The following is a 19,148-nucleotide window of genomic DNA, read 5'->3' on the forward strand; positions in this document are numbered from 1 at the left end:
TATCAAACGAAGTCTAATCTCAAGATCGCAAGATTGGGATTGTCCTCCCATAAATCGGGATGAGATGCTTAAAAGTTGTACAAGGCCACTCGGAGAGCTAGAAACTGTGAAATGCATGGCCGTGCTCGGATGAATCATAGGCTATGATTATCTGTTTATTTGATCAGTTGAACTCTGAAACCGAGGAACACCTCTGGACATAATAAGGATGACAACTCTTACCTTATGTTCAAGAGCAAGCATCGAGCGACAAAGGAATTAGGAAATGCACACTTGTCCCTAAGGACAAGTGGGAGACTGAAGGAAATAATGCCCTTGGTCCAAGTATGCATTCTATGATAAGTCTAATAAATGCGGTTCAGTATTAATTAACAAGTTAATAATTCAGTGAGATCAAGTGAGCTGAATGCCTAGCTAGAGGCCGCTTCAGTTCAAGTGGAATTAATGATATTAATCCACAACTTACTCTTGACTGAACCCGTAGGGTCACACAAATAGTACGTAAACGGATCAAGTATTTAATGGCATTAAATACTCTATCTATGGATATTCGGAATCGACGGATCTTGGTTTCAGTGGGAGCTGAGATCGTCACAGGCAAGAAATGAATACTCCGGAAACGATGATATTACCGGAAACGGAAATATGGATCGTATCGGAAATATAAATATTATCCAAGTCGTAGATGTTGCCGGAAACGGAAACATGGTACGTATCGGAAAATATTATCGGAAATGGAAATATTACCAGAATCGGAAATATTGCCGGAAACGGAAATATTGTCAGAATCGGAAATATTACCGGAATCGGAAAATAATTCCGGAAACGGAAATATTAAATATTTGTTCGAAACGGAAATTAATTCCGGAATCGGAAATGTTAAATATTGTTCGTATCGGAAATGAATTCCGGAATCGGAAATTTAATCGGAAGCGTATCGTACGAATAAGCATCGGACGAGGCCTGCCGGACGAGGGCCCAGCACGAAGCCAGGCCATCGCCCAGCAAGCCAAGCGCGCCACACAAACAGCCACGCCAGGCCCAGCGCAAGGCCAGGCCCAGCAGGCCGTGGCAGCGCGCACAGCGCGCGCAGCGCGCGCGGGTGCTTGCGTGGGCTTGTGGCTCGCGCAGGCCTCGCTGCGTGGGCTGCTGCTCGCACGCACGCATGGGCGGCCCATCGAGGCTGCCGTGTGTGTGTGCGTAAGTGTTTGTGTTCGTGCACGTTTCCTAAAACGTGCAGAGTTCGGTTAATGATTAAATTCCTAATTCTATTTGATAAAATAATTAAATTAGAGTTCTTGTAGGATTCTAGGTTTAATTAATTTGTATCTGAATAGGATTCCAATTCCCTTTCCATAACCCTATAAATATGTGGCCTGGGTTCACAATTTAACACGAGTTTTAAAAAGTATTCAAAGTGAGTTTTTGAGAGAAAAATTCAGCCACACATCTTGCTCAAAAGTGCCGAAAATTCTAGTACCTTAAGGGCGATTCTAGTTGGTCAATCTTAAGGCGGATCCGGGCGTGCTGTGGACTATCTACGGAGGGACGACACTTGGAGTCCTAAAGACTTGTTCTTGTTCGGTTCGGGCGCAGCTAGGGAAGGCACGCAACAAAGAGTATGCATCTGATCTATGCTAAATGATTATGTGTAAATAATATGTTTTCCTGGGTTTATGGTTTTTCCGCATGATTTATGAATTGTCATATGTATCATAACCTAACATGATGTACCTTCGTACGAATAGTACGATGTATGGCACGTAGTGTTTTCTTGGAGGTTAAGACTTGATTTTGCGTCTAAAAACAAGCCGTTTCGGGTTTTGAATTTCGGTTTTACGGGACGAGGCCCGACTTACTCGGTTTTGTGGGTCGGCCCCCGAATTTGACTTGCCTTATATGATTTTGAGTGGAAAAGGCGTAGTAAAACCAATGGAATGGTCTACTAGATGAGATTGTACTTGGATTTTGATATTGGTTTTTTTGAAATTTGTATTTTGTACCGAGTTCCGGAAGGGGAACGGCCTCGGGGATTGGATTTTGGATCTTGTATTTTGGAGATATTCTTAGCAATTGGGATTTCCGCACGGAGTTGCTCCAACCGCCTAGTAAGGATAATGGTATCGTCATCATCCCAGAGGGGAGACACGATTTAGGTGTCTGCCCAAATTAATTCTCTTACCATGGTTGTGCAAAATATGGTTTATGCACCGGGGTGCACAATAATGCTCAATGTGCACCTTGTTTTTAAATAAACATATAATTCAAATGCAAATAACATATTGTTTATATCCAAAGAACATATAGCAAATGAATATACAGTTCAAATCCAAAGACCGACCATATAGTTCAAATCCAAATAACATATAGTTCAAATTCAAAGAACATATAGTTTAAATATTTCACTTGTACATGTATGTTGAAATTATTCTCCATGTTCATTAGATTTTCAATGAATGTTCGTCAGGGTACACAATGAACACTGTGTACCCGGATGCATAATCAAAATTGCTCTTATCATGACTATCTTAAAATTTCCAGAGTTAATATAATTGGCGAATAATTAAAAATGACAATTTGAGTCATTTGACACTCACATATTCCCATTCGAAGTACGCACAACACTAGGTAGGTTTATTTTGGAAATAGTAAAAAAGTTCTTAATGAACACATCAACAACAATAACATGTAAAAAAAAACACAACAATAACATAATAATACTCCAGATCACATTTCTACCAGCACCGAGTCATACCCAAGTACGCAACAACTATGCCTACACGGCCTAGCTAGGAAACGCAGAGTATATGTGAAGGGAAAATGTGAATTATTTGATGGCACGATAATGATGATTTATGGCTCAGGGCTAAATCTGTGCTTGAGAATTGCAATGAATTCCGGGGACGTAATGCCACCAATACTAACAGCTGATGTGCATTTCTTATCCGTCTCGTCCACTGTTATTTTTTCCGCCTTTCTTAGCAAATCCCTAATGTAAGCCCAATATGGGGGGAAATGATTCTTTTCACGGACCTCAGTATAAACCTGCATTGTATTATTTCAAAATGAACACGTATTAAATCCTACGAAAATAAATAAGATACTTTACATCCACATACTATGTACTCCGTATATAGCTATTTATAGGTCTTAAATCGTTATAGGATTTCAAACTAAAGTATAAATCTTCCATTTATTTAGGCAACTACAACTTCCGCTTCATAATGATTTTTACATGATTATAGTTATTATTGGCACAAATATTAAGACCAAATAAGAAAAATTTACAAAAGTGATGAATATATAAAATATGGATAAAGTAAGAGTTATGTATGGAAAAGTGAGCGGGTGTAAAAAAAATGAAATAATTACACTGCAAGAATTTGTATCATTAATGACGACCCTATAACGACAAGTCAAAAATTTCGCCGCAAAAGCCTTTTGCGAGGGGGATAACAATCAAACAAAGATGGGAACAACCGTCGCAAAGGCTAACGACGAGATTTTCAATTGTTGAGGGGCCCTTTTATGACGGGTTCGCGACAAGAAATCCCACCACTATTGGCCTTTAGCGACATGATTTCCCGTCGTGAATGGTACAATTTCATGTACTTCCTCCGTTTCTTTTTGCTTGTTACGTATTTTTTTTAGGGTGTTTCACAATATTTGTTGCGTGGAGAATATTTCCTTTTATAAAATTATTATATTGTCATTTTTTGTGCCAACTTTTAATTTTAATTGGTCCAACTTTCGCAACTCATTAAATTTCTTTACAATTTTCTAAGTATGTTAAGTTGGCAATCTGTGTGCTTTTTCATTATTGGTTCATTTTGATAAATAAAACAATTTTATTGGTTGTTGTGATGATTAGTGGATTGAGGTTTTATTTGGGTTTATTTTTTTTTAATATAAATGATGAAATCTAAGGCATTTAAAATAAAAAAGAAAAAATATTTTTATTATGCGTTATTAAACGTGCAAAAGTCCAAACGTAACAAACAAAAAGAAGCGGAGGGAGTAGTGGTAAGAGAAAGTACGTACTAAGCGAAAAATTGTAAATGTTGTGGGGTAAGAGGGGTGAGATAGTAAAAAAAATTGTCAAAATATAGTATAAAATACAATGTAAAAAACATTATGAAACCGATTAAAACAAAAATGTAATAATCATTTTAAAACGGAAGTAATACATATTCTGTATGACATTTAGTTTATAGACTTACAATAATTTATGTAAAATGTTATGTATGCATCGTGCGTAAATGCTAGTCAATATTCCATATATAAGGTAACACCAAAAATATTCCATATATAACATAAACTAACAAATTTAATAAGGGGCTAAAGAATACTCCGTATAAAGTAGTCGTGCGATGCTTTCAGGATATTACCAAAAGTGAACAACTGGAAAAAAGAGAATAATAGTAGTCCCGTGTACTCAATCTACAATAGTAGTTCGTTATACATACTCTCTTTATTTATACTTCATCTGTTTTAAAATAGTTACATCACTTTAATTTTTATGTTTATCAACGTATAAATTTTATCATTAATACTTATAATTAGGTACTCTTTCTGTTCCTTAATACTCACCCCATTTGACCGACATAGAGTTTTATGCAATTTAATTGACTTATTAATTTATTAGGTGGTAGTTGATAGTGTGACATTTTTTAATATAATTAGTGGGAAACGTGTCAAACTTTTTGAGGGTGTGAGAAAGGAGAGAATTTATTAAAGTTTTTTTTTATGAAATAAGAATATAGGTGAGTCCATGGTTAAGTGGGAAAAAATGATATAATATTAGTAAAAATGTATGTCATTTATAGAAACAGGGCGAGTATTAAGAGACGACTTTATAAGGAAAGCGGGGCGAGTATTAAGGGACGGAGGGATTATTAGTAAAAAAAATATAAAAAGTTGATATATTGTGTAAAGTGGAAAATCTGTTAGTTACTACCTACATTGTTAGGGAGTTTGTTTAATTATTCTCTATGTACCAGAATATTCTTTACGTTTGGTATTTTGCACACGATTTAACGGCTAACTAGTGTGTGTCCCGAACTATGCTCCGGTTGCTACTTTGAATAACTAAAATTCGAGATTCTTCATCATCTCAATATTTGACCAAAATACATGTAGTCAATACAAGTGAAAAAGATTCATTAAGTTTATCTACTATAAAGATGGTTGTGGGCCGGGCCGGCACGAAGCTCGACCCGACCCAGCCCGAAAAAAGCACGGCCCGGCACGCGGCACGGGCACAAAGTCGTGGGCCGTAGGCCTTAATTTTTTGGAAATTTAAAGCACGACAAGGCACGACAGGACTCGACCCGGCACGACAAAGCACGTTAAATTTAGTCAAATTAGCCTTAGGCACGACGGGCCGGCCCAACTCGGCACGAAAGCATGTGGCCTTGGGCCGTTCCAGGGCCTTGTTTTTAACTTTTTGGCACGGCACGGCACGAAACAACGTGGGCCTGGTGTGGGCCCGACCCGATTAGTCATACGACCCGTGGGCTTGGCACGAAGCCCGACCCGACCCGACCAACAACCATCTTTGATCTACTACACATGTACACTACGTAATTTATCATGTCAAATAAATTTTCAATTAGATATTCTTACAATTCTTTTAATTTGTTTTCTTATGGAACTAAGTGTTTCAAATTAATTAATAAACATCAAATTAGATATATGCAAAAATAAGAGGTAACCTAAATATTTAGTTGTTTTAACTTCGTGTTACATGTATTTATAAGTTAATGGATAAACAACAATTAGTGGTTGGTTAAGATGGTAATTAATGACATTTATTATCCAAACTTTAGGTCTTATGTTCGAACCTTATTGCATGTATATATTGATTTTTGGTCGTCAACAACATCACATAACCTTGGTGAGTGGATGACGTGGCTTAAACAGGAGAGTTGTAAGTGGCACATAGAATTTTTCGCAACGCCTTTTAATATATTAGTATAGATTAATGTGCATTGCGATTGCTCTATTTTTTATTTAAATAAAGAAAATTACGTTTATTTATAATGTTTTCACCTTTTTCAAAAATCTGACATTGAGAAAATGGAAAAGATTTAATGCTCCCATGGAAAAGTGTGAGAGAATAAATACCCCAGTGAATTTAATTAGTTAAAATAATCTTTCAAACAAATTTTGATAGAATGTGAAAGCATTTATGTTATAATATAAAAGGAAATGTAAAGAACATTTTAAGACACCCGAAATGAAATACGTAAAGAATATTTTGGGACGAAGGGAGTACTACTTAAATTTTCTAACAATTGACGTCAATTCCAGCCAATTAGGTCACTAAAGATATCATACTTAACCCTTAATTATACACATTAAAAAAACTTAACCCTTAATTATAATTTAAATATTTTTATTGCTTTATAAAAATGAAATCCCCAAAAAAATTCTCGAAAATGAAATCCCTACAATTACCTGAAATTACCCAAAATTTCAAAACATCCATAACGGTCAATCCCAGGAAAAAAAATACGAAAAAATAATATCACAATTATTTAATTTGGTATTTTTTAATTTTTGGTAAATTTTGGGACATTTTTTTGTGATTTTAATTTTTCTTAATGAATTAAAATGATTAAATTATAATTAACAGTTAATTTTGATGTCATTAATGGACTAATTATCCGATATATGGACTAAAATAACACTTAATATCAATTGTTAAAGAACAACCTAGCTAGTAATTGACAACTTTTAAGAACAACCTAGCTAGTAATTGAGAAACTCCCTAACAACCTAGGTAGTGATGACAAACTTCGATCCTAGCAACCTAGTAATTGACAAATTCCTTAACAACCTATGTAGTAATTGACTATTTTTCATGTAAAATATAGTTCGTACATGGAGACAAACTCAATAATATTTGATATGTTAATACTTGTTTTTATTTATTCAATTCATAGAAAATTATTGTCAAAGTAAGATAAGTTAATAGTGCCAAAAAACCAAAATAGCGCAAATATTAAGAAACATAGTCCGTAGATAATACTCCCTCTGTTCATGAATACTTGCAACATGTTGACTGACATACTTGCCAAGGCACTAGTTTGGCCGTAATTATGCGTAATTACATATTACTAAAAACTTTAAAAAATTGATACTCCCTCCATATTTAATTAAAAGATACACTTGGAATGCCACGTAGTTTTAATAGAATGTGTTGAATTTATTAAAATAAGATTCATGTGGGATAGTGAGTGAATTATTAAACTAAGATTAAAGTGAGATAGTTGTAGTAAAAAGATGAAGTGAGTAAGTGTGGGAAACACAACAAGGAGAAAAATATTAATATAACTGGAAGTGGTGACCATGACATGTCAAAAAAGAGAAGTGTATCTTTTAATTAAATATGGCTGATTATAGAAAGTGTATCTTATTAAATACGGAGTGTATATTTGTAAAATATACATTAAGAATAATCCAACAATATACTAGCATTACACAATAACATTTGATTTTTATATATTAGTAAAAAAAAAATTGGTCAAAATTAATGTATATATAGTATAAAAGTCAACATCGTATGATTATTTTTCATATATGCATGACTGCATGTTATGTGAGCATGTGTTTCATGTTATGATTTGCCTACTTTCCTTATTATTAGACATGAGATTCATTTCATGTGTTCAATATGTAGTTGACAATGTCAAAGAATATTTATGTTCTCTCGTGTAAAGATTAAAATTAAATAAAATTTCATTTTAGAACCTCTTGATCTTTTTTCTTGAACACAGCTCTAATTATCCTTCCAAGTTCGAATGCTTCGAGTTTTAGTTTTATGAATTTTCTTTTTGTTTGAGAGAAGTTTTGGTTCATGAGATTCATTTCATGTGTTCAAAGTGTATACTTCGAACTCTTTGAAGGGTTTTCAAATCAGGGATGATATAACAAGAATTCAGAAGTGTAAAACATCCTAAAACACAGAAAGAAAAAAGAAGAAAAACAGAGTTATACTCACAGAATTCTGGACGGCGTTCCAAGGTGTGCTCCAAGCAATCATGAAATCAAGAACATCTCCTTTGACATTCTTACCGCGGTATACACGAGCAGCAACTGAACCTGATTCTGTAGCGGTCGGGTGGGCATGGAGGAAAGCGAGCCACTGACCATTTTGAAAGGATTTGGGAGGTTGTTCTTTATAGATATAACCAGACCAATCCACCTGGTCCACAAGTTGAAGAGTATCACCAGTACCATTATACACAAGGCATAATGTGGATACTCCATTACCATAATTAGACTTAAGATTCAATACATGTTGAAGAGCACTTATGTTCTTGTCTTCAGAATGGATTAATCTCATTGCCTCTCTTGCTCTGTCTTCTTGTGTTATTTCTTTACCTCTGTATTTTGACATTTGTTTCAAAGTTTGATCTGTAATTGCTGCACCAAAGGGATTCATTTTCTTCTACTTTTTTTTTTTTGCTATTGTGTTTTGACACTCTGTCTGCTATTGTGTTTTGACACTCTGTCTAGCCCTTTTATACTGAAATATGTACAAAAAATCCATTGCTTAAAATCATATCGGACGGCCTACGTTGTAATACGGTTTTTATTTTACATGATTCTTTATTCACGTTTGCCCGTGCATAATTTCAACTACTAGCTCCATAATAGAATCTTTAATATACGTTAGTAACAATCGAGTAATACTAGTTTACTACCTTTGTTTCATAATGATCTTTACACTTTCTGTACCAGTCTGTTTCATAATGTTCTTACATTGTGATTCACGGTATACTTTATTATACTGACCCACCCTTTTAGTTTTTCTCTCATTTATCTTAATATTTGTGCAAATAGTAAACGTAAATATTATTATAAAACGGATGTAGTATAGTAATATTTACTTCCTCCATTCTTTTTTGGATAAATTATTTTTTACCACCTAAAAAAATCTTAAAAACAAAAACTTGTATTTTACCACCTAAAAAAAATTTAAAAATTGTTTTTTACCACCTGAAAAATGGAAAAATAGATTAAAATGTTATGTAGGGGGTCACAATAACGGTAATACTTCTAATATTTTCTATTCTTCCACAATTTCATGTATTTAACTCCATTTTCTTCCCCCGTTTCCTTATTTTCCATTAATTTACATAATTTTTCACCACCATTGATTCACAAAATTGACAAAATTTAATGGAAGTAAAGAGCGAAGGGTGAAAGAGTTAATGAAAATCACACAAGGAATGTATAAAATTGGAAGGAAATTGAATTAGGTAGCCACACATAAAGGTTTCATCTGTTTTTTGGTTTTTTAGGTGGTAAAAAACAAGTTTTAATTATTTTTTAGGTGGTAAAATACAAAATTTCATTTTTTAGGTGGTAAAAAACAATTTTTTGATTTTTTTAGGTGGTAAAAAAACAATTTGTCCTTCTTTTTTAAATGGAAAAAATATGGATAAAGTAAGAGATGTGCCTAGAAAAGTGGGTGGTGTAAGAAAAAGAAAAAAAGTCAATAAAGTAAGAGAAAGTTAGTAAAAATTATTCTCTCCGTCTCTTTTTGTTTTTTACGTTTTCCTTTTTGGGTATTTCAAAATGTTCTTTACATTTCCTTTTATATTATCACATAAATAACTTAGTATTCTATTAAAATTTGTGTTCAATTATTATTTTAACCAATTAAATTCATTGGAACATTTAATCTTTCACACTTTCCCATTGGGAAATTAAATTTTTCTCATTTCCCAATATCAGTATTTTGATAAAAGTGAAAACATTTTAAATAAACGTAATTTATCTTGTTTAAATAAAAAAATTGAGGAATCTCGATGCAAATTAATTAATCGTTAAAACGCGTGAAAAATACCAAATGTAAAGAACAAAAAGAGACGGAAGGAGTAAGTTGTAAATGTTGTAGGGGTAAGAGAGGTGAATAGTAAATTTCTTATCAAAAAATAGTGTAAAAGATAATGCAAAGAACATTATAAAACGGACTAAAACAAAAAGTGTAAAAATCATTTAGAATGGAGGTAGTACTATATAAACACATTTGGTTAGAGACAAGAAAGCCACAGAGAGATTTCAACACCACCAATCCCAACACCCAACCCCAAAAGAAAAGCAAGGGAAAAAAATGGCAAATTCCTTTGGTCAAGTGGTTGATAATGACAAGTTAGATGAGATGCCTAGGTATGTAGGCAAAGCCAAAAGCCAGGAAGATAGAGCAAGAGAAGCAATGAATCTGACGAATGAGTATGACAAGAATGGAAAGGCAAGAAAATATGTAGAGGGAGTTAAGGCAGACTATGGTAATGGAGCCTCCACGTTGTGCATGGTTTACAACGCTACTGGAGAAACTCTATACTACTCCACCACTAGAGATTGGTATGGCTACATTGGTCGGACACCTTACCCTTTCGAGATTGGGAACGGCCAATGGGCGTCCTTCCTTCATGTCCACCAGACTAGTGCCTCCTCCGGATCGGAGGCGGCATTGGTCTTCCGTGGTAAAAACAAAACTGGACAATCCCGCGACTTTCTCGTCGCTTGGGATACCCCCTGGTCCTCCTTTTCCAAAAACAAGGTAACTTGCAATTACTTCATTTTACCTCTGTTTCATATGACCTTTGTTCCACTAAAGTACTAAACTCTTACGGAGTACTACGCTTGTGGTCATTTTTTTAAAAAAAATTATCTTTTATAATATTTATTTCCTTTATCTTTAACAAAATTGATAAAATGTCATAATTTGCGCCAAATTATTTGTATCGCAATAGCTTTTTTAGGTACATAAAAATATAAGGAGTATTACATTGTAATTTTTACTTTTTACTTTTTATATTTTTAATTTACAACATAAAAGAAAGGCAATATATGGACTATAACTATAAATCTATAATTAAAAAAAAAAAACTGTTTCCTTCTTTTTTATGGACTAACTTATTTTAATAGTAGAAATATGGCGTTAATGGAAAAAAATTGATAAGTCACAGCTTATGTAACACATTAACACGATAATACCCGTGTAGTACCATTAAAAGAGTGACACATAAAATTGTGACTAATTTAATTATTGCATCTTAAGAACTTTATCATTAACCCATTTTAAATATGCGTATCGTTATATTGTAGGCTTACAGTGATGTTGGTGCCGTTGGGAGTTTCAATAGCAGGTGGAATGCTGTAAAGGATAAATTGGAGAATAGCCAGTATACACAAGAGACCAACAAAGATGGAGTTATCATAGAGGTTTCTACTGCTTCCGGCACATCTCCGTTATTCACAGCCAAAATTATAACCCCTTACCGTCCATGAATTATACAGGCGCTGCAGCGCGTTTGACTATTGTAATAAGATGGGAAGAGAAAAATGAGGGATTTTGGTTCAGTCGGGTTCTTCCGCTTCGGGTTCCCACTTAATTTGTGTTATGTACTTCGTATATGTCTTTGAAATAAACCGTACTCCATACTTGAATTGCCGCCTCAACGTGTTGCCTAAATTATGTATGTTATTTTCGTAATATTCACTCAGTCCCAAAATTATAAGTCTAATTTGTATTTTTTATTTTGGGTTTCTCAAACTTATAATCATATCTTTTTATTTGAATATTATTTTTCCCACTTTTTCATACACTATATTTCACATTTCCACTTTCCCTTATACTATTCCACTCTCTTATTTTTCCATACAATTTCCTACTTTTTCATACACTATATTCCACTTTTCTTAAAACTCATGTTTTTAGTCAAACATGACTATAATTTTGGGACGGATGAGTATGTATTTCTTTCGTTTTCTACCAGTTGGCGCGGTTTGATTTTTGACACTATTTATATAATCTAATTTGAATATCGATCATGATTTATACTCCCTCCGTCCCTTATTACTTGCCTAGGTTTGACCAGTACACAGTTTTAGGCAATTTAATTGACTTATTAACTTATTAGGTGGTAGTTGATAGTGATATTCTTTTTTAATAATAGTTAGTGGAAAAGTGTTAAGTGAAAGGGGTGGGGATGAGGGTGGGTTGAATATTTTAATTTTTTATTTAAGAAAGTGGGAATATATGTGAGTTTATTGTAAGTGAGAAAAGTGATATAATATTAATAAAAATATACTACGTATCCTTTATAGAAAAATGGCGAGTATTAAGGGACGACTTTATAAAGAAAGTGAGACGATTATGAAATGACGGTGGGAGTATGTAAGAAAAAAATGTAGTCATGTGAGATTTTGTTATAATCATCTCATTGTTTAGAATTATACTACTCCCCCCGTCCCTTAATACTCGCACCGGTTTGACCAGTGCGGAGTTTAAGACATTTGAATTGACTTATTAATATAATGGTGTTAGTTGATAGTGGGGTATTTTTTTAATATTTTTAGTGGGAAATGTGTAAGAGGTGGGAAGTGGTGAGTGGGGGATGTGATTTTTTAAATATTTTTTTTATAAAGAATAGGGGTGTAGGTGGGGTAGTAGGTAAGTGTGAGAAATAATATAATATTGCTAAAAAAATTCATTTAAAGAAGCGGTGCAAGTATTAAGGGACGACCCGAAAAGAAAAGCGGTGCGAGTATTAAGGGACGGAGAGAGTATCAAATTATAAATTTTACCCAATGATAATTAAATACATTAATAATTGAAATATCCCATTTGTAAACGTGATAAAAAATTGAGTCAACTAAAAAAGAAAGAAAAAAGTATAAATTATGTATTCAGAGCGGTATGCAATAATAATCTTTCATGTAGTGTACCACTTGAACTACATTTTCCGCATAGTCAAACAACGAGAAAAACTCCTACTGTTGGGGTCCTAATTGGCTTCCCCACTTTAGCCTCATTTGCCTCTTAATGACGAATTCGAACCAGCTGGCCTAATACACGAGTCCATGGCCCATCAGCCTCTAGGCCCAGCTAAAAGGCATTCAAAGCCCACTATAAATACCAAACACCCTCCATTATAAAAAGGTACATGGTATTAACTACACTTACCTAATATATTGAGAATTGATTATCACTTCCGTACACATGTGATTCCTGTTATGAAGATCGCTCAACGTACATCAAGCGGAGTAGAGATTGAGAATTCGGAAAACATTTACTAATATAGGGAGTGCCCAACATTAGCCCACGCGGCGGTCCTTAGTAGTCCAACGTGACGACGAAAGGGACATGCGTTATGCTACATTACTTATCTGAGTTGGTTTTAATGCACATACAAACTATTACAATAACGCTTAAGGAAATAATCACCTAATACTATGTTATAGTTACAAATAATATATTGAATCTTGCTATGAATAGAAGATATGCACAATCAACGCCAACTATCATATTATTCTCTAAGAATGTCCACACGGAATATATGAAATGTCAACATATTCTAACATATCCTCTTAGTGGAAACAGGAGGTTAACGTACGCTAAGATTATCCCAAAAATCTTCAAAAAGTAGTAAGGGAAGGCCCGTAGTAAATTATCTGGATTTGGTATCGTGATGGGATAAGTAAGACACATACTTAAGGAAATTATTAATCACCTAATCCTAGGATATAATTACGTATAATATCGACTATGAATACAAGATATGGACAATCAATTAAAACTATCATAATATTCTCTAAGAATATATACATAGAATATAAGAAATGTCAATATATTCTAATAGTAAGGAAATGTTTTTGGAATATTTATTGTTATAATATATTTAAATATATTCTTGGGTTGAAAGTGAGTTGAATATATCTTGTAATTGGTTGATAATTTTATGTAATTAAAAATCAATGGAGCGGTATAATTGGTAGAAAAATTAAGCAAAACTGAATTTTTAGATCAACTTTTTTTTATGTAGAGAGGATATGAAAATATATATTATTCGAATGATTATGAGTTGTCACTTGTCAGCTTTTTTATTTTCTAAAATTTGTTTACTTTATTTATTTTCAATCATTTTCTTACAAATTTCTTATGCATAGATTATGTTTATAAAAGGTACCTAGTAATAATATTTTTCTAAAAATAATTTTGTTTAATGTTTTAGTCAAATTTATTTATATAAATAAATAAAATATATTAATTAACTCAAAATTTTAGTCAAATTAGTATATTTATCATGCATTAGTTTTAAGAGAGGAAATTTATAAGTTAAATATTTTACAAAAAAAATAGTAATTTTCAAATATTCGTACGTGTAATAGACTTAAACTAGTTATAATTATTTTGTAGTAGCACATACAATTTTTGAGCTATTAATATTGTTCCAAATTTGAATAAACTAATCTATAACCCTCATACCTGTAACAGTTGTAAGTGAACGAGAACATTGTCTTAATAAATGTGATTGATTAATTTTGCATTATATACAAACTATTACAATAACACTTAAGGGAATAATCACCTAATACTATGTTATAGCTACAAATAATATATTGAATCTTTCTATGAATAGAAGATATGCACAATCAACGCCAACTATCATATTATTCTCTAAGAATGTCCACACGGAATATATGAAATATCAAAATATTCTAATTATTCTCTTAGTGGAACCAGGAGGTTAAAGTACGCTAAGATTATCCCAAAAAATTTCAAAAAGTAGTAAGGGAAGGCCCGTAATAAATATATGTGGATTTGGTATCGTGATGGGATAAGTAAGAACATACTGAAGGAAATTATTGATTATCTAATACTAGGATATATAATTACGTATAATATCGACTATGAATACAAGATATAGACAATCAATTAAAACTATCATAATAATCTCTAAGAATATATATATAGAATATAAGAAATTTCAATATATTTTAATAGTAAGGAAATGTTTATGGAATATTTATTGTTATAATATATTTAAATATATTCTTGGGTTGAAAGTGAGTTGAACATATCTTATAATTGGTTGATAATTTTATGTAATTAAAATCAATGGAGCGGTATAATTGGTAGAAAAATTAATCAAAATTTTATTTTAGATCAACTTTTTTATGTAGAGAGGATATGAATATATATATATATATATATATATATATATATATATATATATATATATATATATATATATATATATATATATATATATTCTTAGATTGATTATGAGTTGTCACTTGTCAGCCTTTTTATTTTCTAAAATTTGTTTAGTTTATTTATTTTCCATCATTTTCTTACAAATTTCTTATGTATAGATTATGTTTATAAAAGATATCTAGTAATAATATTTTTCTAAAAATAATTTTGTGTAATGTTTTAGTCAAATTTATATATATTAATAAATAAAATATATTAATTAACTCAAAAGTTTAGTCAAATTAGTATATTAATCATGCATTAGTTTTAAGAGAGGAAATTTATAAGTTAATTATTTTACAAAAAAATGGTAATTTTCAAATATTCGTAAGTGTAATTGACTTAAACTAGTTCTAAATATTTAGTAGTAGCACATCCAATTTTTGAGCTATTAATATTGTTCCAAATTTGAATAAACTAATCTATAACTCTCATACATGTAACAGTTGTAAGTGAACGAGAATATTGTCTTTATAAATGTGATTGACTAGTTTTGCATTATATACAAACTATTACAATAACACTTAAGGAAATAATCACCTAATACTATGTTATAGTTACAAAATAATATATTGAATCTTTCTATGAATAGAAGATATGCACAATTAACACCAACTATCATATTATTCTCTAAGAATGTCCACATGGAATATATGAAATGTCAATATATTCTAACATATCCTCTTAGTGGAAACAGGAGGTTAACGTACGCTAAGATTTTCCCAAAAATCTTCAAAAAGTAGTAAGGGAAGGCTCATAGTAAATATATGTGGATTGGTATCGTGATGGGATAAGTAAGACACATACTTAAGAAAATTATTAATCACCTAATCCTAGGATATAATTATGTAAAATATCACCTATGTATACAAGATATGGACAATCAAATAAAACTATCATAATATTCTCTAAGAATATATACATAGAATATAAGAAATGTCAATATATTCTAATAGTAAGGAAATATTTTTGGAATATTTATTGTTATAATATATTTAAATATATTCTTAGGTTGAAATTGAATTGAACATATTTTGTAATTAGTTGATAATTTTAGATAATTAAAAATCAATGGAGCGGTATAATTGATAGAAAAATTAAGCAAAACTGAATTTTTAGAACAACATTTTTTTATGTAGAGAGGATATGAAAATATATATTCTTAGATTGATTATGAGTTGTCACTTGTCAGCCTTTTTATTTTCTAAAATTTGTTTACTTTATTTATTTTCCATCATTTTCTTACAAATTTCTTATGTATAGATTATGTTTATAAAATGTACCTAGTAATAATATTTTCTGAAATAAATTTGTGGAATGTTTTAGTCAAATTTATTTATATAAATAAATAAAATATATTAATTAACTCAAAATTTTAGTCAAATTAGTATATTAATCATGCATTAGTTTTAAGAGAGGAAATTTATAAGTTAAATATTTTACAAAACAAATAAAATTTTTCAAATATTCGTACTTGTGTAATAGACTTAAACTAGTTATAATTATTTTGTAGTAGCACATACAATTTTTGAGCTATTAATATTGTTCCAAATTTGAATAAACTAATCTATAACTCTCAAACATGTAACAGTTGAAAGTGGACGAGAATATTGTCTTTATAAATGTGATTGATTAGTTTTGCATTTTATACAAACTATTACAATTACACTTAAGGAAGCAATCACCTAATACTATGTTATAGTTACAAATAATATATTGAATCTCGCTATAAATAGAAGATATGCACAATCAACGCCAACTATCATATTATTCTCTAAGAATGTACACACGGAATATATGAAATGTCAATATATTCCAACATATCCTCTTAGTGGAATCAGGAGGTTAACATACGCTAAGATTATCCCAAAAATCTTCAAAAAGTAGTAAGGGAAGGCCCGTAGTAAATATATGTGTATTTGGTATCGTGATGAGATAAGTAAGACACATACTTAAGGAAATTATTAATCATCTAATCCTAGGATATAATTACGTATAATATCGACAATGAATACAAGATATGGACAATCAATTAAAACTATCATAATATTCTATAAGAATATATACATAGAATATAAGAAATGTCAATATATTCTAATAGTAAGGCAATGTTTTTGGAATCAATATTGTCATAATATATTTAAATATATTCTTGGGTTGAAAGTGAGTTGAACGTCACTTGTAATTGGTTGATAATTTTAAGTAATTAAAAATCAATGGAGCGATATAATTGGTAGAAAAATCAAGCAAAATTGAATTTTTGGATCAACTTTTTTTATGTAGAGAGGATATAAAAATATGTATTCTTAGATTGATTATGAGTTGTCACATGTCAGCCTTTTTATTTTCTAAAATTTTTTTGCTTTATTTATTTTCCATCATTTTCTCACAAATTTCTTATGTATAGATTATGTTTATAAAAGATACCTATTAATAATATTTTTCTAAAAATAATTTTGTGTAATGTTTTAGTCATATATATTTATATTAATAAATAAAATATATTAATTAACTCAAAATTTTAGTCAAATTAGTATATTAATCATACATTAGTTTTAAGAGAGGAAATTTATAAGTTAATTATTTTACAAAAAAATGGTAATTTTCAAATATTCGTACATGTAATAGACTTAAACTAGTGCTAATTATTTAGTGGTAGTACATCCATTTTTTGAGCTATTAATATTGTTCCAAATTTGAATAAACTAATCTATAACTCTCATACCTGTAACAGTTGTAAGTGAACGAGAATATTGTCTTTATAAATGTGATTAACTAGTTTTGCATTATATACAAACTATTACAATTAGACTTAAGGAAATAATCCCCTAATACTATGTTATAGTTACAAATAATATATTGAATCTTGCTATGAATAGAAGATATGCACAATCAACGTCAACTATCATATTATTTTCTAAGAATGTCCACAAGGAATATATGAAATGTCAATATATTCTAACATATCAACTTACGCTAAGATTATCCCAAAAATCTTCAAAAAGTAGTAAGGGAAGGCCTGCAGTAAACATATGTGTATTTGGTATCGTGATGGGATAATAAGACACATACTTAAGGAAATTATTAATCACTTAATTCTAGGATATAATTACGTATAATATCGACTATGAATACAAGATATGGAGAATCAATGAAAACTATTATAATATTATCTAAGAATATATACATAGAATATAAGAAATGTCAATATATTCTAATAGTAAGGCAACTAGTATAAAACCCGTGCGATGCACGGTTTACATATTTTAACTTTAAGTATAAAGTAGATTAATTTACAAAAGAAACAGAGAAAAATACGTATATTTTGTTTATTCCTTTAACGTATCACACATAATTTCATGTTAGGTATAAAAGTTAGTTATCATCCTATACTATCAGAGATGTCAATTCTCAACATGAATCGTTGAACCCGTTGTGTTGGCCCGATCGTTTGGAACCCGAAACGATAATAACCCGCAAGCTGAAACCCAAAACTCGATCCGAATATATTCAACCCGAATCGATCGGAAATATTAACCTGATTAAGTTCCAAAACCCGATAACAAACCTTTCTGAAACAACCCGATCCGATTCAACCCGAATGGAATGGATCCTAAACCCGTTAATGACTCAATCCGTTTCAATCCAAACTGTTTGAAGACGAGGAAATCCCGTTTACAAGCCGAAATATTTTAACCCAAAATCCGCTTAATCCGAACCGTTTATAATCTGTAACCCGTTTAATTTGAACCGTTTACAACCCATAACCCGTTTAATCCCGCCGCAGATCTTAAATTCTTAGCACTTTTAAGAGTTAGTTATTGCCTTTGTCCCCTAATTAAGGCCTCGATATTAGAATTTATAAAAGCATTAAAAATTGTATAATTTGGAAACCGAATTAACCTGACCCGAAGTATAACCCTCTACCCATTTCATCTCGTTACTGATTTATCCACATTGTATGAAACTGAACCGATAAAAATCTGAACCGATATAAAGTTGAACCCGATGTAACCCAACTATTTGTTCAACCCGATCCATTTCAGATCCGATGTTAAGTTCAATTACTATCTCATTTTTAATTGTGTTA

At 31.3% G+C, this 19,148-nt stretch overlaps 2 protein-coding genes across 2 annotated transcripts; one reads left to right on the top strand and one right to left on the bottom strand.

Annotated features, from left to right (window-relative positions):
• Positions 1-2,613: 2,613 nt before the first annotated feature.
• Positions 2,614-8,515, bottom strand: LOC110803260 (23 kDa jasmonate-induced protein). The gene is made up of 2 exons (XM_022008755.2): positions 8,006-8,515; positions 2,614-3,045 (listed from the first exon to the last, which is right to left on the bottom strand). The coding sequence occupies exons 1-2, from the start codon at positions 8,447-8,449 to the stop codon at positions 2,854-2,856; spliced, it is 636 nt and encodes a 211-aa protein (XP_021864447.1). The 5' UTR covers positions 8,450-8,515; the 3' UTR covers positions 2,614-2,853.
• Positions 8,516-10,050: 1,535 nt separating this feature from the next.
• On the top strand, positions 10,051-11,622 carry LOC110803252 (23 kDa jasmonate-induced protein). The gene is made up of 2 exons (XM_022008746.2): positions 10,051-10,576; positions 11,125-11,622. The coding sequence occupies exons 1-2, from the start codon at positions 10,127-10,129 to the stop codon at positions 11,305-11,307; spliced, it is 633 nt and encodes a 210-aa protein (XP_021864438.1). The 5' UTR covers positions 10,051-10,126; the 3' UTR covers positions 11,308-11,622.
• The last annotated feature ends 7,526 nt before the right edge of the window (positions 11,623-19,148 follow it).

Source organism: Spinacia oleracea, chromosome 6, assembly GCF_020520425.1.
Source record: "Spinacia oleracea cultivar Varoflay chromosome 6, BTI_SOV_V1, whole genome shotgun sequence".
Lineage (NCBI taxonomy): Eukaryota > Viridiplantae > Streptophyta > Magnoliopsida > Caryophyllales > Amaranthaceae > Spinacia > Spinacia oleracea.